The 21,196-nt window shown below is 41.5% G+C and overlaps 1 protein-coding gene across 6 annotated transcripts in view; it reads left to right on the forward strand.

Annotated features, from left to right (window-relative positions):
• RPS6KA2 (ribosomal protein S6 kinase A2) overlaps positions 1 to 21,196 on the forward strand; it is a 302,187-nt gene that overhangs the window by 211,734 nt on the left and 69,257 nt on the right. For all 6 annotated transcript variants that reach the window (XM_042795988.1, XM_032996922.2, XM_032996923.2 and 3 more), the window contains 3 exons: positions 17,472 to 17,552; positions 18,360 to 18,439; positions 19,850 to 19,956. In XM_042795988.1, coding sequence (XP_042651922.1) covers positions 17,472 to 17,552; positions 18,360 to 18,439; positions 19,850 to 19,956 — 268 coding nt within the window. The remainder of the gene's footprint in view (positions 1 to 17,471; positions 17,553 to 18,359; positions 18,440 to 19,849; positions 19,957 to 21,196) is intronic.

Here is a 21,196-nt window from a genome sequence, read left to right on the forward strand (position 1 = left end):
TTGCTTTCTGAAGTACAAAAGGATACAGTACATTCAAGAAATGAACTGTGATTAGGCAGCCAGCTCATTGTGTGTCAGCAAATATTATAGATACAGCAGACTGGACAGGTTAAAAATTACAAAAAAACATTGCTGGAAGTTTATTTTCATATTATTTGCTAAAGAACATTGATTTGTGATCATCAAGATTGTAGCTTCTGGGTTAGATACTTAATTCTTTTTAGTTATTTTGTACAGTGTTTGGATTCAGGTTTGGATGAGAAGGGAAAAGTTTCGCCTATAAATATAAACTGAACATGCATCACTTAGAGATTTTTATCATCTATTTCTATTCGAGCCATGTGGGACTCCTCATTGTATGAAGTCCTGATTAAATTATAGCCTCTTCACAATGCCAAGTGCATCATGAAGATCCTGTTATCAGGCAAAATTCCCACTGTTAAGAGATTCAAGAAATGAACTCTGGATAATAAAAATGCTCTCTGCTTTGTAGCACAGGAGCATTTTGGCTACTTTTGCTTTTACACAAAAAACCATTGTTCCTCTTTTCCTAGGTACCAAAGAAAATTCAGCTTTCTCTTCATGAAAATTTTGGCTGTTGAGTTCTGTATGAGGTCACCTTGTTAAAAGGTTGCTAGATAGCAAGTTCTTCCCGTTGTCCTAATGAGAACAGGATTACTGAGTCTTCGCCTAAATACTGGTAAATTTATAATCAACCTCCCTATCTTTCTCCCTGACAGATTGATTCACATAGGAGCACACACTTGTACAATTGTCATACATGCTGTAGGTAAATGCACCATTATTACCCAGTTCTTTCCTGTCCACGCATTTGCCCCAGTACAAATTTGCTATTACAGTAATATCAAAATATAGCTCACTGCATAGTTATATGTTCCTTTGGAACACAGCTTCAGCAGCTTAGTATGTTGCTACCTGAAATAGCTTCATTTAATTTTCCCCCAAAGAGAGCACAGGACAGAACTCACAAGCAAACCCCAGCCTTCTTTATGAGAAATTCGGTGGTGTAGCAGAAACTGTGTTGGGTGTCCTAGCATCCAACAGCATTGGTGCTTTGTCTTGGGCCAGGTTTTTGAAGCAATTCTTCCAGTCATCTCCATTTGCTGTGCCTTGGTTTGCTAGCACATAAGCAAGTTTCAGAGCACACAAGCTAAATTCTCTCCCGATGAAACTAAACCAGGAGGGCACCCAGTGCCCTCCAGCCTCTCATGGGCATTCAGGCAATGGGACCAAAGTGTGGTCACGTGTGGAGCAACCGCAGGTCCCAGCACCTACTGCTGCCTTCCATATATTGCTGGCTTCACTACACTGCTTGCTTTACGCGAGGTTTAAGACAGAGTTTCAGACTTTGATATGAAGACATTGAGTGCACTTCTGTTTTTGTTTTTCACTAGGTGTAGCACAGAGCTCTCTTAAATTTTTACATCTTTTTGCTAAGTTAACATGCCCACGCCCTTGGCTTCTAATCCTTGAGCAGTTCCATGGGCCCTGTTAGCAGCAGCTGAAAGTGTTGCATTATTCAGGTATTCATATGATGATTCCCTAGAGACCACAAAGGAGATTCAAATCTGAAGTCAGAGGAAGAGAGCACTGAAAAGTCTGCTGATTTCTTTGGCAGAAAGGATATGTTCTTCACCTGTGATCAAATTATACAAGTTTGTTCTAAACGTTTGTTGAGTCACACTCTTCTGTCAATGAAATATGGAAAGAATGACTTCTTTAAAGTTTCTAAAAAAGCAGCAGCTCTTGCAGGTTGCATCTGAATATGTCCCCTGGTTATTCCAGCCAGTCAATGAATGGTGGCTGGTTGTATTCAGGAGTGAGTAGTCCATCATACTAATTTCTTTTTGATAGTAAAAAGCAATTTTCCAAATCACCTTGTAATTTTCAGTCAATTTGCCATCTATCTCTTTAAAGTTTCACCTGATCCTGCTGTGCTTGACATAGTGAATAAGTAGCAATGGAGACACTTGAAACTGCAGCTCCTGTAGGTGCCATCAGTAAAAAACTTTCAGACCCAAACTCATACCTCACAGTGCCCATAGTAGACTTGATCAAGGGCTTTCGCTACTGCTTTCTTTCCCTTGAATTATTCTTTTTGTTATATTCATTGCACTGCGTATCTAATGACAGCTATTTGCAGTTATTCCCAAATTGGCTGTCACTTTATGGAAAAGACCACATCTGATGTTTTTTATTATCAAGTAGCAGATTGCTGTTAGTTGCCTTTAGTGTAGTTTCAGGAATGGAGAGGCTACACAGACAGTTGTCCTGAAGCCAAGAGTGAAATGTTTATCTTGTTTGACAAATGTGGTGCAATTCCATTTTATCTGTAGAAAACCCACTTTTACCAGGGAAGGACTGGGAGGTGCAATGTTCCTTGTTGGACCTCATACCCCTTACCAGCAATAGTTGGAAAGCACAGAGAGAGGAGAGAAAAGCATAGCTTAGTTTAATTGGAAAAGATCTATGTAGACTGATGTGAAGCTCTAGCTGAATGAATGAGTCCGGAGTGAGACAGTCACTGCTGGCTGTGTGCAGTGTTCTGCCTGGACCAGGCACCTGGGAGTGAGGTCTGGCTGATCCCCAGGACAACCACAGAGGCTCAGTGGGTCTGCTTTGGAAGCCTAACTTGTGTCCCTGCTTGGCTCTGCACCAGGTGAACCCACTGGTGTGGGATACTCGGAGGGCATCCCGTGCCTTGCACTGCTACTAAAGCGTAGGCTGGAAGGCACCTTAAGAAGTCCTGCAGACCACCACTGACCTAGGGTGGCAGAGATATGCTTTTGTGTCATTTCTGATATATGTTTGCCTAACTGGTTTTTAGACTGTCTCTATCCATACTATTAGAAAATGCTTCCTAACATCTGTCCCAAGCTGTGTCTGCTTTGCCATTAGTTCACATCCTCTCTGCTGAGAATAGTTTCCTCTGCAGTTTTCTTCCACATCTTGAAGATTGTTATCATGTTTAGCTTCCATCTTCTGTAGGCTGAGAATCTTGTATCTTCCTTTCCTTCCTCAGGGTTCATTTTTTCTAGATGTCTGGGTTATACACTAAGTTTCTAGATGTCTTTAGTTATACACTAAGTAAGTCAGAATGACAGAAGTAGCAGCAGTACCCTTGCTCTACCAAGCAGATTGTTGAAAATTCAGGTTTTTTAATTGAACAGATAAAAATGCCCTGCTGCAAAGACAGCAGAGTGATCATATTGTTGAGATGTTGAATGTTTGTTCCTTTGGGGAGTCCCAGAGAAAGTTCCTAGGAAAAGCCAACCTTTTGGTAGAAGAATTTGTAATACAGCTCTTCCTTGTATTGCTGCTCAAGACAGCAGCATTTCTGGAAGGTGGTTTCAGTTCCTCATGGTCGTCTGCATCTGTCAGTCTCCATTCTCCTTCTCTCACATGGGCAGGACGTACCCAGGCTAGTCAGGATTTACCAGTAACAACATAACACTGGTCACTGTTTTATCTTGCCTGCTGCCCTTTTCCTTCTGCCTTTCTGTAGGCCAAATGAGAATCTTTATGTGAAGGTCTGCTTTTCTGTTTTTCTTTTGTTTTGGTCCTGGGGCTTGCAATTTTTTGTGTCTCGTTTATCTTGCACTGTCTTCAAGAAGCTTTGTAAACTTTCTGTTTGCTTGTAATGCTTCTATTTTTAAGAAACCCGCTGTTGAAAAACAGAAGCTATTGCTGGCAACCCATTGAGTCAGCTGCACAGCACGTGAATGAACCACTGGCAGCCTTTTAATCCTGCCCAACATCCAAGAGCTTTCTTTTGGTACCACGAGGCTGCATGAGTTACAGGAAGAGAAAAATTGCTCTTTTGGCAAATGCAGGCTCAAATGCTTTTAGTCTTCATCTCTTGTGAATTTATGTCATGTAGTTTGTTCTTCCACGGCAGGCTTTGTTTAATATAGGAGCTGGTACCACAGTTTAGGAGTTACAAGACTTTGGCTCTGCTCACATCTCTGCCACCAGACCGCTGCATGAACATAAACCAGCCATGATTACTGCTGCTCCTCTTCTCAATCTCCATATCTGTAATGTTAACATAATTATGCCAGCTTCCTCTTCACAGTGCTCGATGTCCTTATGAAAAGTAATAGTCAGATATTAATGGAGATGTTATTAACAGTCCTCCTCACATAAGTGCGGTTTGCTGCATTATGGAATTTAATGGCTATAGAATCCAAACCAAGAAATTATTAGGAAATGTCTCTTCTGTATAATGCATTGACTATTTGAAATAATCAGAGCTATGAACTGTACTTTTGCATAGATTTGTAGCTGTAGTGGAAAGCTAAACTGGAAATACAATAACTAAATATCCCTGAGATTTTTAACCTCCCTGATGGACTCTGAAAGTCTTTGGCTGTGGTACAAATCCATTATCTATATGAAAAGCATTTGTTTGTTCTGTTCACTGAATAAGTTGCACCAGTTGGAGCATCCAACATAATTGCCATTTAACCATTTTCAGCTGCCTGCGACTGCAGTGCATTTATATTTGGTTGGAAACCAAACTCGTATGTATCACTTGGGAGTTGCACCCCCCTGCTTTTACTGGTTCCCATAACACAACACAAAAATGTTATTTCCTTTCAAGCACAAGGACAGATTGACAGAGAGGTCAGCACCGCCACTTGATGCCGTTTTAAGTCAGAGTGACAGCAGAGGGTAGGGGGTCAGCCGCGCTGGCGACGGTTTGCCTCACAGCACTGCAGCTGGAGCCTTCACCAAACAGCTGGCCAGGCGTTCTGTTCACAGCTGCTGCTGGAGGTGTGCTAGCACTCAGCTGGCTCTCCATAAAAGTTTGATGGCACAGTGTGGGAGACTACTATCTGGGATTTGTTTCAACGGAAACAAGATTATTCTCCGTGTTTCTGTACTCTTCGTGTGGGTTATACATGTCAGTTACGGCTTCCTCGTGGCTGCGGCATTTGCTCCAAGTTGGAGGTTTTGATGATGCTCAAAGAGAGACAAGCAGTCAGTGTCAACGACAGCCTCTCCTTTCTACTTCGTCTACAGCATTTTCTGTCTGCATGCGACTACAATTGAAACACTCGAGAGGTTTCCATGGCACAGTAATTTAACTGACATTTTTCTCAGCACCAGTAGATTATTTTTGTAAATTTGGGCAAAGCCTGAACTGCTCAGATAATTGTGCTGTGTCCCTAGTCATCTTTCAGATTTCATTCGTGCCATATGACATAATTGCCATTTAGTGGTCAGTTGTCATCATCAATACTGTTAACTCAGAGCTGCCTTTCATGCTCAGAGAAAGATTCAGGTTTATGGGATTGTACTGCTGTATAGGTTTTGTCAATGCTGATCACTTCAATTTTGTTTTTATTATAGATACAATAAGCTATAAAATGTAAACTATTAATGTTGTACAGCTAGGTAGGATGTAAATAGATGCAGATACTAACTTGACCCTTGCATGTTGTCATAAGAAAGAAACATTTTCAAAGGTACATTTAGAAGGACTATTTTGTATTTTTGTTTTTACATGGTCTTCCTTGCATTTGGATCACCTTTACCACCTATCTCTGTCTCCTAGGAAAATTTCCCCATAAAGAGAAAAGGGTAGGGCCTCAGCTTGTGCCCTTTCTCTCTTGCTTTGTTCAGGAAAATAGCCAGTGGCTTTGCTCAGCAGCTCCAGTGAGCCCTCAGGAGCAGACTTTTATACAGAATATGGTTTCTTAAGCAGCACATTTTGACCTTGGTACCAACGAAGCCAAGAGGCTCTTCCTAGACCATCCCACTAAATGCAAAGCCTTCACTTAGCTGACTTTCCTACCTACTGAAATCCAGACATCCCCATTTCTCAGAAGCCCCTCAGCTGTCCCCGGGCGAGCTGGTGCCCCTCAGATTCCCAAGGGCAGCTTTCTGGGGCAGAGGAAAGCTGCCATCTCCCGAGCCAAGCATCAGGGGTAGTGGCAGGCTTGGAGATGTGATTTGCTGTGTGGAGCCAAGGGAGAGGCAATAAGAAGGGCAAAACTGCAAGTGGAGGAGTGGAGGGCCATGAAGAGGGAGGGCCATGGATCACGGGCAGCACGTGCTCCAGGTGTCATTTCTAGGGGAAGACAGAGTTTTGTGGTGGAAGCGAGGCATGGCCAGAGCTAGTCTTCTCTGCAACTTTGGGAGGCAGGTGATAGCTTCTGCTAGCTTCTCCAAAGCATCACCCCTCCTCCTGCCCCTTTCTGCTTGGGACCCAAGAGGGTGCTGCGAGGGAATAGGGCAGCTCAGCTCCCTTGGTAGAGAAGGGGAACGGCAGGAGTGAGGCTGTTCAGCCCTGCTGCCGGGGCAGGGATGGAAGGGGTTTGAAGGGTGGCTATAGGTGAGACCGAGGGAGCAAAACAGAGGTGCTCATAAGACTTGACCTCGCTACATGAGATTTACCAGTGTCATGGGACTCCTTACATGCATCTTCATTAGAAATATGCAGAAACCCTGCCTCTCTGTTATGACATACTTGTTCTTTAGTTTTCTATAGAGAGTTTATCACATGAGAGGGTTTGAGAGAAGTTTTTCACAGTAGGACAAAGCAAGCAACTTCCGAAGCGAAGCTTTGAGGAAGCCTGAGAGTTTGCACCCTGTGTGTGAGGAGGATGGTTTGCTGAGCAATTACTGGAAGGACTGTCACAGGGCTGGTGGCCACTGTGCCGGGTGGTACCAGAGGAGCTGCTTTACCCCTCTGCACTACTCCCAGCTACCACCTACAGGGTAACAGCCCTAGTGATCCAAGGCTCTGGATAAGGCTATTTGAGATATCAGAATTAAAAGCACTGTGTGAAAGCTAAACTGCTAATGGTTATTTTTCACAGGGTTTTCAAGTCCATTCCCAACACGAATTTTTACTTTCTGGGTTTTTTTTGGTTTTGTTTTTTTTTTTTTTTTTTCACTTTGCTGGAATATTCTAATATAATGTTGCAGGCATTAATCCTGGTACAAATGCTCTGTTACAGTCAGTCTCCCAAACACTTGTGCATAGCAGTGAAATCTAGAAAAAAATTTTAAAAGCATGTTTTATTGAGATGCAGTCACTGCAGCAAAGTAGCAACTAATGAAAGATGTAATCTCATTCCCCTGCAGACAGGGCAGGATGGTTTCCTCTTAAATCATTATTTAACTTTTTCTGTTTGGTTTTGTTTTAAAATGTGCCAAGTAATGAGGCTCCAAATCCAACCCTTCACTCTGTTCCACAGAGGTTCCTCTGGTTATGGTTTGCCTGACACAGCATACACTCCCTCTTTTTCTGTTTCACTTACCTCCTCCTATTTATATTCCTTTCTTTCCTTTTATTTTGATAAATAAGTCTTCTCTGTCCTTCATGTTTATATTCTTTAAATATTTATCTGCTCTCCTCCTGTCTGCCTTTAGTCATTGCTTAGTACGATTTATATTTAGGTCTTGGCAGTTTCCCAGTGACATAGGAAGAAAGATTTCCTCTTCAGTTAGGTATTCTTTTAGAGTTCAAGCAGCTATGTATATTTTCAGAACTGTACACAGGGACTGAGATGTAGATGGTGAGATCCTATTAATGTCAACAACGGTTTTACTACTGACTTTTAGGGCCATGATTTCATCCAGAGACTCTCTGAACTTAGTCGTATCTTCCATAAGACTCCCTATACAGTAGTGGAGTCCAGGCTGAAAAATAATTTGTGATTTTTTGAGCACTGCATTTCTGTCCTCACAGGAGAAAACACTAGATCAGCGGTTTTTTTTCTTGTTTGTGTGGCCAAGGCTTGCTGGTTGCAAAGCTTTAGTCACTGTGTCAGTAATGACATGAGACAAGGATTTTCCTTATGCTATAATTTAGGAAATGACCTTGCCTTGACTTCACACCCTAGTTGCTGATGGAACTGGAGCCTTCTTCAGTGGCAGACAGCTATCTCACAGATGCTTATTTATTTTTATGAGGCAAACATGTCAATGGAGCTATATTAAGCATGTCTGCATAGCGTATCAGGGCCTGGGCAAGGCAAAGGTTTGTCTTGACTGAATGTTGACATTAAATGCTACAATCTTCTTGAAATATTTGAGTTCTAAATTTCCATCTATTTTGTGTGTAAGTAGCTCAGAGGGATGGATTTCAGGCAACCTGATAAAACTTGTATTGCATGGTTTGCAAGTAGAAGCTGTCTCAGGGCTTCATATCCCCTAAATCAACTGAGTGTCCTCAGTTTCGGATGATAAGCCACAATTCCAGCTTTTTCAGTGATTCCTCAAATATACTAGTTACTCACTTCACAATCCAAAATATTTGGAACTCAGTAACTAAAATGCTCATCCAAAACATTTTGTTAGAGCAAGTCAGATTGGATTTGCCCTGTGTTTACCACATCCAAGCGGCCTAATGGAAGAAGTGTTTAGAGTCAGAAGTCAGCCTAGTGCAGTCATGGCCACGGCTGCCGCGTAGCTTGGGGTGAATGTTAACATTTGCCTCGTGCTCTGTGACCGATCCATCCAAACCCTCCCTCCTGAGAAGCATAACACTCACTGTCCGGTCACTGCCTTGTATTACCTGTATCAGAACTAAGCTGGCAAACTGCTCTCCAATTAGGCCAATCACAAAACCATTATATCATACTTTTGTCAGTTTACCCTACACTTGGAAGACATGTGGGTTCTGTTTTAAAAATTCTTGGTGGGCTCAGTGAACATATTTTTCCTGAAGCACCTATAAATCCTCTTTTTTATTGTTCCATCTTCTGAATGTGCATTGTGCTTGATAAAGAAAAGATTCAGTGTACCGTTTCTGGTAGAGCATCTGTCCACAGGAACAGGACTATTGAGTGAAAAAACATTGGTAATAAGCATTTCAGAGAATGCTCTGATTTGATTATATTTCTTTTTAAAAATTATTTTATAGTTATACATTGTAATTATTGTTTAATAATAGATCAATAATAAATGAAAACCCTTAACAAAACAGTGATTTGATGCACTCAAAACAATTTTTTGTAATTTTGGCTTTTTATTCCATTTCAGAACAAAAGCCACAGCAAAAGCGTATTTGAAAATGTTCAAAATTACAAGGTTTGAGCAGCTCTACAGAAAACATTTACCAGGATTAGTTCAGCCTATGAGCAAAACTGCCCTGGTGGCAGATAACAGCATCCCAGTACATACATTCTCCACAGAGGGATAATATTTCCCCTTCTTCCAGGAATTCTCATTTAATATTATATAAAAGGTTGTTGGTCTTGTCCATAAACGTCCCAACTGGATGAAGCAGAAGGTTCCATATTGTGCCATTAAACAAAATAGTAGATGCTCATATAACAAAACAGAAGGGACTCGGGTGGGCTTTAAGCCACACTTGTAGGGGCATATTGACCTCAGTTAGTGACCCAAAAAGCTCCCTGGGGAGCTACAGAACCACCCTCACCCCCTTCCACCTCTGCCAGGCTTTTCAAGTGAATTAGTAGTTGCTCAAAGATCCTGAAGGAGAAGAAACTTCCCTTTCAGTACAACTGGCATTTTAGGACCAGAGAGACTAAATAAAGGGAACAATTTTTTTTTTTCTGTAGGAGGCTGGTATTGTAAGAAATGTCTTTGCATTTTCAGTGCCGAGCTAGTGGACTCCCAATACTTTTCAATCATAAAAACTGTATTTTTGCCTTTGATGATACGCTGCAAAACATATTTGTAGTGAATACCAAAGCACAGACAGTTTTCACACTTTCAGAGTAAAGCAATCCACAAACTTCATTCAGCCCTGCCTGCAAAACCCACAAAACAGGTGTGTTTTGAGAGCAAAGAGCAGCAACAGTTGATGAGCTCCAAGCTTAGAAGGCAAGCGGTGAAACTTGTTACCCTGAGAGACCTAACAGTTCCTGGACATCTGAATCATCTCCATCTCAAGCAGGATACGAGAAAAACAATTTCTTCATTGCTTCTGTTGACTTAGCAACATCACAATAGCAAACACAAGGCAAACGCTCATTTAATACTGGCATGCCCCATGGGTAGGAAACGTGAGGCTCAGTGCTGCCTCTCCTTTGCAGCTGCATGCAAGTTAGCCAGCGCTGCAGTAGCTGCAAGGGAATTAGAGTCTGACAAGAGATAGCAGAGAAGTTTGATAGAGAAAATTCATCCCCCTTTGGACTGTATTTAAGAGTAGGACTGAGGACTGTATGTACCTCCATATCTTTTCTCTGTTGGATTCGTGTAGTTTGGAACTAAATTTTCAATATCTATTTTGTGAGGTGAAAAAACGCCAACTGTTTCATAACTGTTTTAAGCAACATTTCTTTACTGCAAAACTACATGAAACAGCCACTAGTTTCTCCCTTCAGGTCATCATAATTTCCAGAGCTACTGATGCATGGTGTTTATTGAGACCTCTGAATTCTAAGGCCAGCCCTCTTATTCATTTGTCACTTTGAAATTATGCCTGTTCCTAGAGGATAGGTAATTATTGCCTGTCAGTAAGATTTAATATTGAAATTGTTGCTATTGCCTGCAATAGTAATAGTAATAATAATAATTATACATCTGTTCAGCTGAAACAAATCTAATAAAAAATAGGAGTATGCTACAGTAGAATTCAATAAACAAATATATCACTTCATGGCTCATTTGACAGGATATCTCATTCACTAAGGTAAATAAATTTAAATAAAACATATGCTTTACATCAGAAAAAAAAAAAAAAAAAAAAGGTGACCCAGGTGCAACTGTGCAGAGGTGTTGAAGGCTTTCAGTTTTGCACAAGTTATGGACAGATCTATTTCCAGCTGTAGGTTTTGGCTTTTTGGAGGAAGTTCTATTCTAACAAATGGCAGCTTTCTCTGCTCTTCATTGAGCGATTTATTCAGGGGGTTTTCTAATGATGTTGGCCAGAACTTATTTAAGCGATTGTAAGGGGTGTAATTTTGATTTTGTTGGTGTTGTACGTGACCATAATATTTGGCTTTTGGATATCATTGCACATCTGCAGCTCACAGACCTTGCGAGGGGAATCGGTTTACCTGGGAGCTATACACAGCAAGCACATCTGTATATATTCATTTGGCCCATTTCTGTTTAAAAATACACAAAAATTTAAATTTCACCTCTGCATAAGGACATGAGGTTTATATCATCATCCGGCTGATCTGTCGGTCAGTACTCCTCTAATGATGGGGTTGAACACCCTGCCTAATTTCAGCCAAAAATCTAAAACATATTTAAGCTCCTGCAGCATCTGTGGGATTTTTTTGTCTGGGGAGACGGATCCAAGTTGGTGTCCCAGTGGGGAAAACGGCTGGAGGTCGCAGCTGCCAGAGTCCCAGCGGGCAGGAGGGAGCCCACCGAGCAGCGCCCGCAGAGCTCAGACCTGCTGCAGCCTCCGCAGGCTGCCCGTCCCTGGGCAAGGGCGGCAGGAAAATGCAGGGAGAGCTCAGGTTTCTGCTCTGAGGATTTGTTTTCAGCATAGTTAGTATGTCCTAGAAAGCCACATTTGCTTCTGACAAGTCCCATGTGATTATTTTTTCTCCTAGCATTAGACTTCATCAATCTGTTCTACTTGTTGGAAAATTGAGCGGAGATATTTCAGAGGGAGATTGCAAGGTTTAATTAACTTTCCCAAACATTTAGAGAGAATAACGAATTGGTGATAAATAATATAACTGGAAGTTTGGTATTAAAAGTTTAGGATTAATTTAGAGACATCTGTCATTCCAAATCTCAACATTGAAGCATCCAAGCTACTTTAAAAAAACAAAACCAAAAACAAGTAAACAAAGGAAAGTCTTTGATTTCTTTAAAGCAAAATGTGTTGTTTCATGTAAAAGGGGAAAAAAAGGAGTGGAGAAGGAGATAAAATGACCTCCTTCAGACCCTGGACTCCTAAAAAGCAGTCTGCATACGTATTGATTTTTCAGAGTGCCCTTCTACAAAGGAGTGTCTCCTGCACTGTGAATCTGTTTTTCTCTTTTGCCACAGCAGCACTGGGGCTGAGTGGTAAAGCTCTGTTTTTAATGGCTCTTTCCCCATCTCTAAAAGGTTCCGTATTTGAGGGCACAGAGGATTTTTATTCCAGAAAAATAACCTTCACAAAGTTATATTTACAACTGTATTTTAATTAAATATATTTTATACATGTTTTTAATGTATTTATATAAAAAGAAATGCACATAAAATTACTACATGACATTATTGGTGTACTTCTACATTCAGGTATCAACAGGACACTCTTCTGTTTTCCTTTGTGTTGTAATAATGCTCCTCTGATAAGGTACAACATGAAAGGCTGCTCTTTAGAAGATTTGAGAATAATAATGTGTGGAGCAGAAACACAACAATGCAAATGGTATTTCCAAGCAGAACTATTGAAGCCAGATTATGATCTTTTTTAGAAATCCTGTATTTCTCCATATCTCAGATAATTAGTCACCACACAAGTACTCTGTCTTCCAGACACACACAGTGTGGATGTGAAATCAGAATCTAGTTCTCTGCTTTTGTCTGCTGCAGCCAGCATTAAAACCAGATGAAAATAACAGAATTGAAAAGGATGTTGCACATAGTTTTATGTATATATTCCATTTTATATATCACTGGCATGTACCAGTGCTATGTGAAGAATTTGAAATTGAGTTGCATGTTCCTGAGTCTGAGTTATGTTTTGCTTTTGTTCCACTCAAGGTACGGTATTGAGTTTTAAGGAAGTGAGGAGGGTAATAGATGAAATTTAAATCCATTGCTTTATTCACTGATTTATTTCTCCTACTACCAATATTTTTCAATGGAGATTTAATTAAGTTAAAATAGTTTCTAACTCCCCCAGTTCTTTCTTTGTTAATTAATTAGTGCTTTGCTCCCGGCTGAATAGGGACATTTCTTATCAAAAGTTTATTTTGAAAGGTAGGGACAGGCAAATAATGCTTTTTGCCAAACATCTCTGAGCAGGTTGTGAAACCTTTGACATTATTCCGGTATTTTCTGCATATATCTTCCTGCAGGAAGAACTTTCTGTAAGGGACAGTTGCTGGTGTCAGACACTCAGGGAAGTTTCTCTCTCTAGTGTCGCAGCTCACGGGATTAAGCAGCACTTTTGTTTGTAAAGTTGTCCAAAAAGACAAAAAGCCATAAAGACAGGCCACTGAGGCACCAAATCCATTGCCTCACAATGCATTCCTAGTTCCAAAAAAACCCACATTGACCTTTCAGATGCCAGTTTCAGCCTCATGACACCAAGAAGGTTGCCTCCAAAATCAGTGGAGAGAGACTGGCCCACTCAGAGAGGCAACCAGATCACCAGTTCTTGCCCTGAGCCACCTCCAGATGACTCTGGGGAGGGACAAAGCTCCTGTGCTTCAAGACAGCCAACAGCTATGCACACTGGGACTAGAGTTATAAAAGGATCTGTGCACCTAACACCAACTTAAGAAAAATAAGATTTATCACTTTAGTGCTATTGAAAAGTGGTAGAACTGTCTTCAGCTTTAGATTCCTTGCAGAGCCCACAAAATCTATCTCCAACCTCTTTATAAAACAGAACTCGGACTAGAAGTCAATTATTTCTAGAATTGTATTGGAGGATCCGAGTGCTTTGCTTGCGTTTGCAAGACTGCATCGGTAAGTCAGAGATGTTCACAGGGCACGAACAGACAAATGACTGCTGTCGTGAGCAAAGCAGAATTGTGCGGGACCTCAGCTAACACGTATAGAGGATATTTCACCCATGAGGCTCTGGGTTCCTGCGCTGTCAACTGACGGAGGTGAGAGCAACACCCAAGTTCAGCATCTGTAGAGGAAGTTGAAATATATCGCGTACACCTCCACGCCATCTGCATGGACAACCAAAGCCTGGCTCCTTGCACTATTGCTGATCCCTGGAACGGGCAGGGTGGAGGCAGACATGCCCTCTTGCTCCACGCTGGCCTTCCTCTTGGACATATGCCTTGGCTCCTGTCCCTTAGCCCTGATGCCCCATGTCGCGGTTCCTCCCGTGGGTGATCCTGAGACGGCTGCATTGAGGATTTTGCTGTTTATCAAGTCTGATTTGTAGCTCAGTGCCTTTAGCTAAGGCACTAAGATGTCTGTAATATGCTTTCCCTTGCTGGATCTTGCTCTACAACAATCTTTTGAAGAAGAAAGCCATAAGTGGAAAATTATATCTGTCACAGGAGTACTAACTTAAAGTGTCCGTGTCCTGCAGGATCCAGCTGGCACCAAGGGAAGCATGGTGTGGGACACATGCATGGCATCAGGGGGGTTTCAGTCCAGGAAGGATGGCAGAAGGAAAAGCTATTTCATTTTTATTTGACATTTTAAAATTGAATTAATACCAATTTACGTTTGATGTATGTGTTAGCTTGTGCAAGGTTGTAGGTAAAACCTTCATGCCTTGTAACACCAAATCTATAAGCAAAAACCAAAACCATACTGCAAGTTAAATTGAAAATTACTTCTCTTGAAGTAGAAACATCAACTTCTTCTCCAGGTAAGTCTGAAGACAGAGAAAAGACCAGCAATGTTTTACACATTAATTTAGAAGATAGCTTCAGGATGATTTTCTTCTAGTAGAACTAAGGATTACTTAGTGTAACCGTGAGAGGGGTACTATTAAATAAAATTGTTTGGAAGTTATTCTTTGGCCAGAGAGATCCCAGAAGCAATACTCTGGCTCCACTGAAAGCAGTGGCTGAACAGTGTTTAACTTCATGAAGCTGTGACTTCAGCTCAGCTATCCAGTCACTAGATATATGACAAGTTACTTCCCCCTTGTGATGAATTAGCTATAAATTTTAATCAGTATTACAGCAAATAAATTAGTGTATCTTCTATAAACTCCCCCTTTACAGTTCCTGTAGGCCATGGCTTCACTAATTAAAGTTCTCATTGGGTTGGCTTGACATCCTGCTGAACTGATGCGATGTCATTGCATGTACATCAAGGGATGTCCCTAGTTCATCATTGTTTGACAGTGTACATAGCTTGCACTGACTCTTAGTTTTGAATGAACAGGAAGTTCACTGGCTGAAATTTAATTTATATTTACATATACTAACCAAATATATATATATTAACCAAAGTTGATATCATGAGAGCTTCAGAGAGGGAAGCAAGATTTCAATTTTATTTTCTTATTCAGAAAATATACAGCTAGTCTGTTATTGAGAAGAAAATTTTTTTCCTCTTCTTGGAAGATGGTCTGAATATACTTTTCCATTTTCCCCTTTCCCTTCTGTACTTCATGGTTATTAAAATTAAAACAGCCCAAGAAGTAAAAATACATGGCTTAAATAAAACCCTCACCTTAAGCATTCAGTGTTAAGTAAAGTAAGAAGTAATATACTCCTCTTTCATGCTCAGAGCTAGACAGACAGAAGTGGATAAGCTCTATTTATTTGCATGTAGACTCAGCTGCCTCCACTTCTCTTTCAATCCACATTAATACCTGGAAATGGGAACTGTTTTTATTTCAGGGTAGCAGGTGCTTCCTCTGCTGTTACAGGCTCCACCAGTCTGGTCTCTTCTGTCTTGTGACACCAGGCATTTTTTCAGGGAGAGGTAATTTGTCCAAGACCAGACAAACAATCTTCATGACTTTGTGTTCATTGTTCCAAATTGTGTTCTCTGTTTCTGTCTGATGTATAATTTACAGATAAGTGGCAAAGCCTATATAGGTTCTGCCCTCAGAGCATTTAAACCAGGCAGTATTTGATGCTGGAAGACAGGGCAGGCAGGTAACCAACTCGTGTGCCAAGCTGTAGTCCCGGTCACAGGTTCCAGTTACCTTTTCAGGAAGCCACTGTGAAGGTGGTGACAAGAACAGCTTTGGAGGAGACCAGGTTCAGAGCGGTTACGGGGCCATGACTCCAGAGAATGGGGTGGGTTGACACAGCCTTTTCTTTAGTGTCGCTGTGGCTGCTGTATACGTGCGGGGAGGAGGGTGACATGGCAGCCTGACAGGTCCACAGGCTGTAGCCACCACAGGCTGTAGCCACCACAGGCTGTAGCCACCACAGGCTGTAGCCACCACAGCAGTGAGCAGGGCAAGGCGCGGGGGGGCTTTGGCAAAGCACCTGGTCACACAGCTGTGCCTTTACGTGTTCGGAGGGTGAAATGAGGGGGACAGGAGGGTGCACGGCCATTCTGCCAGCCTGCTTGCACGCCTGTGCAGTGCAAGCACAGAGAGGCACTTTGTTAGACTCTCTAACCAAGCTTAATGGGAAATGTCCCACACAGAGTGTTCAGCCATGCCCACCTGTCCAACAAGAATTCCTGCCTGGGAGCATCGCTGATCCACAGCATGAGAAATGCTCTGCCTTCACATAGGTTAAGCATTTGTGAGTGTATGATGTGTGAGTTTTTGCTCATGAGATAAGATTAAGATTCTGAGATTCCTTTTGTTTTGATTTTTAGCCACAAGGTGGTTTAGGTTGAGTGAGCAAGTAAAGCTTGCATTGTTATTGACCTAAGTAAAAGCATCAAAATAGCAAGGAATCCAAGTGTCCCTCCACTCCTATTAAGAGTACTCAGCTTCTCAGCAGCTCCATGGCACATATAGGCTATGACAGACTCTCACTGAGATCTCAGGCTTTACCACCTAAAATAGTCTCATAGCATCCCTTGTAGATGCTTTCAGCTGAAAAGCATATTGGCATTGCGTCATGCAGAGAAAGAAGAAAATTACAATACTTTCAGAATTAGTAAAATTGTGATTGAAAAATTAATCTGTAAGATCAAGAGCTAATAATGTGGAGACTTGAATCCTCCTCAGTGTCCGAACATTCTGCTAAATGTTTGCTATGAAATCTTTACCATCAGTTTCAATTAGTTTGAACCCAGCTCACCTCTTTAACTATTTTTTCTCTTACTCTCTATTAATCTCAACCACAAAAAGTATTTTTCTCACTGCTATCACATAATAATCTATCTCTATACATAAAAATAGGGTTTTTTTTTACTTTTTTAATCAGCTTTTTTGTTTATTACTAATTGTTTGGGTGGTTTATGGGAAGCTTAAAATATTTTATATAAATCACTTCCAGAGATTGCTATTAAGTGATATCTCATCAACGCTTTATCAGCACAGTACAACAAGTTAATTTGCACAAGGTTAACTTGACAAACTCTGGGACTAGTACATTCTGTTTAATCTGAGATAGAGTTATTAATTTTATATAATTTTAATTTTCACATTGACATTCTCTTCTGCAAAGCATAATCACCTTCCTGTTGATTGTAATACTCTAGTCCTTTTATTTAGGGCTGTTCTCTACAGAGGAAGACATGATGCCTTCCTGAAGGGCTTACTCTTACTACACAGACCAGACAGGCAGAAAAAGAGGATACTGGAGAGTGGCATGATTTGCCAATTGTCACACCACAAGCCATCAGCAGAGTGAGAAGCAGAATCCAAATTGCCTGAACCTCATTCCAGTACTGTATCCAGTGACCATGCTGCGTCTTAATATTTTGCTGTTCTTATTGTTCTTCCTTTGTAGTTCGGGATCGGGTACGATCAAAAATGGAGAGAGATATTTTGGCAGAAGTGAATCATCCTTTCATAGTCAAGCTTCATTATGGTAACTATAATAAAATATAATTCACGTTTGTTCTAAATTGGTTGGGGAATTGTAACTAGATGTGTTATAATTTCATACAGATACCCCCTGACTATTTATGACTCTGTCTGTAACAAAGTCATAGAGACCACCTGTGTGAAATTCTTCATTTATGCTAGAGGAGAATTTCATTATAAGTAGGTTTTAGCCATTCCTCCATCAAAATATGTCTTAAAATCTGATGTGATAGGTAGTGCTTGTGGGGTAGCTGGTGAGTATGCATCTGCCAACCCCCTCACCTGCTGTCAAGTATAATTTAGAAAACTAGAGAATGTAAATAAAAACTGGTTTTAATAATCAGCACCAGTCCAAATTTGTATATGTGCATATAAAAATGTGGTATCTTGCTGGAGCTACCCTACTCTGCATCACCAGTTCCCTGGGGAGCCCCATTATTACTGTAAAGAGTCTTTTGAGGCCATGTCAGATGGTACGGGCTCCCCTCTCACACAAACTTGGGAGCTTCGCTCTATGCCTAGTCCTCATTGACTTCTAGTACCTTGTGCAGTGGAAAGCCATATTAATTCATAGGTGCTTCGCATGGAAAGGAATATGTTAGTAATGCATTGTTGTCTCTCAGCTGATACCATTTTGTCCCATAGTCTAAGCTCAACTGCTTAGTTCTATACAGAAATTAAATATTTCTGTTCTCAAAGTGCTGAAATGACAGGGGAGCTAATGGCATGAATGATATGCTGCTAGTCAACAAGATTCATTATTTGAAGACTTTATTCAAACTTCCAATATTTCCATCCTTTTCTAATGCAGCATTTCAAACAGAGGGAAAGTTGTATCTAATACTAGATTTCCTGCGGGGAGGGGACCTTTTCACAAGACTCTCCAAAGAGGTAAGCTGATAGATTTTTAATTTAGGAATGAAAGACTGTCCTGGATTTCCAGAACTCAAATTAAGTTGGTGGGAATGAAAAATGGCCTTGGGAATAGTCCTGTTATGTATATGCAATAGAGCTGTAACATCCTGCAACTTTAAGTGGGTTCTTAATAATTGTAGTTGAATTATGCCATAGGTAATGCAGCAGATAGCATGTAATCATCACTGTTGTAGGCAACTGCATCACTACTAAGCCATTCCCATAGAAAAACAGCCCCAGATTCATTGCTTGCAAAATATATCTTGGATGCGATGAGAAACAGTCTGAGAAATCAATCCTCAATACATTTTGCCCAGGAGATGAGCAGAGAACTGCTGGAAAACCACAGCCACTGCCAGCAGAAAGAAGAGGTGGCCGTGGGCCAGGGGCCGTCCCCTGCAGCAAGCGTGCAGACAGCCGGGCATCAGCCGGCGAGCGGGGAAAGGGCTGTCTCCTTCAGCAGCTGCTGGGAGCAGGGCGGAGGCCACACACCACCCTGGGGCTTGGGTTGTGGCTGTCATGTCCCTCACTTGCTCTCCTCCTGCCGGCCTGGGGGCGGCTGCTGCTTCCGTCACCTCCCTGGGCTCCCATCCCTCCCCTGTCCTCCCCAGCTCCTGCCCATGGAGGGGTGCTGCTGCTGGAGAAAAAGGCAGCCAGGGAACGGTCCAAACTTGAGTCTTGCTAACGCCTGTAGAGAGGGGCAGAGGCAGGTTTTCTAGGTTCGTTTAGCACCTTCCTGCGTCTCCAACTGTTTCCTGGAGCCTGCTGTCTGCGTTGCTTGAGGCCGTGCATCCTCCTCCATCCAGCCTCAGAGCGGTCCCTGCAGGCTGTACGGGAGGCTCGCCCAGGCAGCCCCCCACCCCGGGCCTTGACTGTGCCCCGGCGTTTTCTGTCACCAACATGATGTCCTGTCCTGGATTTGAGTGAGTGGTGGGGTTCTTTGGTAGCAGGGGAGGGGGCTACAGGCCCATTCCCTGTCCTATCTCAAATCCCAAGATTTTGTTTATTTTCTCCTTCTCAGCGCTGGGGGGGGAAAGGGAAGTGAGCAGCTGCGTGGTACTCAGATGCCCTCTGAGCTCAAACCACCAAGCCTTTTAGCTTTATTTTCTCTTTCTCAGTGCTGGGGGGCAAGGGGGAAGTAAGTTACTGCGTGGTGCTTTGTTGCCTTCTGAGCTCAAACCAAGACATATTCCCATTTTTTGTTTTATAAGGAGAATCTGGTAAGAATTGTTAATGTGAGCTCAGCCAAATTATGGAAAATTGAACCTGATATGATGGTCCTTCCAGCGTTCTTGAGTTGGACCATTCCTTCCCCATGTCTGTTTAATGCAAGCCAGCCCACTGCTGTCCAGTAAATAGATGTGTTCTTCTCTTCCTTCTCTCTAGGTGATGTTTACAGAAGAGGATGTCAAGTTCTACTTAGCTGAGCTGGCCTTGGCATTAGACCACCTCCATGGTCTTGGAATTATTTACAGGGATCTAAAACCAGAGAAGTAAGTTAATGAGAAAGAACAAACCAAAACATAAATACATGAGCTTTCAGGTAGTTTCTTCTCCTTGTCACACTAATAAATCAGAGGTGTCAGAGGCTCTGCCTTCCCTCTTGTATGTGAGACTCTACATGGGAGACCCTCACTATCAGCAGTAGGGTCTTCCTATCATATCATTTTAACATGACGCCAAATTTTTTGACTGTGCTCCAGTATGTTGGGGCCTCTGTGTCTGGTCATCTGTTTAGTGAATGATCTCAACACAGGACTCAGATCTCAGTGCCTTTGACTTTAGCACTGTTCTCCATTTGCAGTATTTAATGTGGCCTTCCCCTTGGTGTGGTATGAACTGCTCAAAGCAACTCCACTTCCAGTTCCCATGAAACATATCATGGTACCATTCAGTTTTATTGTAGCCATTGCTTAAAGTAAACGAGCATCTCTGAAAACTAGTGTGCATATTAGCTCACAAGAGGCATGATAATCAGGATTTTAAAAACACTTTTATTAATGATCTGAAATATTTTCCCAATAATTATTCTCACTTATATTAGGGGCTATTTTCTATTCCTGATGTGGTGTTATGGAACATTTTCCTTTCTCTTTTTTTTCTTTGCAGTACATTAGTAAACTAAATGACATACTCAGTGCTATCACAAGGAGTGAAGTGATATGGTTTTTATTCTGTGCCACTTGCCTGGTGCTTTGCCTGCATCTTCTATGCTGGCTCCAATAAAACAGGCTGCAATGTTTCAAAATTACCAGCTTTTTTAATGTAATAGTCACCATCATTTAAAAATGACCACTGAGGGCAGTCTCTTTGGATGTTTCTTACATTTCCAAAGTATAACAGCATGAAATTCAACATTCAACAGAGCATGAAATTCAAAAACATGCAGCATTTTCTTTGAAATGGAGTGCTATTACTTTCACAATTATGGATAAAATGAAAGAGATTAAATGTGATGAAAGGTGGACTTCGTAGATGAGCAGTTGAAGGGGAGGAGACTATCTACAATACAGTATTATATGATTTAAACTTTACATTCAGTTTCATATTTTAGTTACAAAAATAATAATATTAGTAATATATGAATTCATAGAGATGTATATAATGAGAGGTCTCAGTCCTTCAGGCTAGAGACCCTTTTGCAGGTGACTGAAATTTCTAGTCTTGCCAGTTTATGTAACCAAAACTGAAAACCAGAGTCTTCAGCAAATACAGGAAACCATCCTCCAAATT

The sequence above is a fragment of the Tyto alba genome, unplaced genomic scaffold, assembly GCF_018691265.1.
Source record: "Tyto alba isolate M040663 unplaced genomic scaffold, T.alba_DEE_v4.0 Super-Scaffold_22, whole genome shotgun sequence".
Lineage (NCBI taxonomy): Eukaryota > Metazoa > Chordata > Aves > Strigiformes > Tytonidae > Tyto > Tyto alba.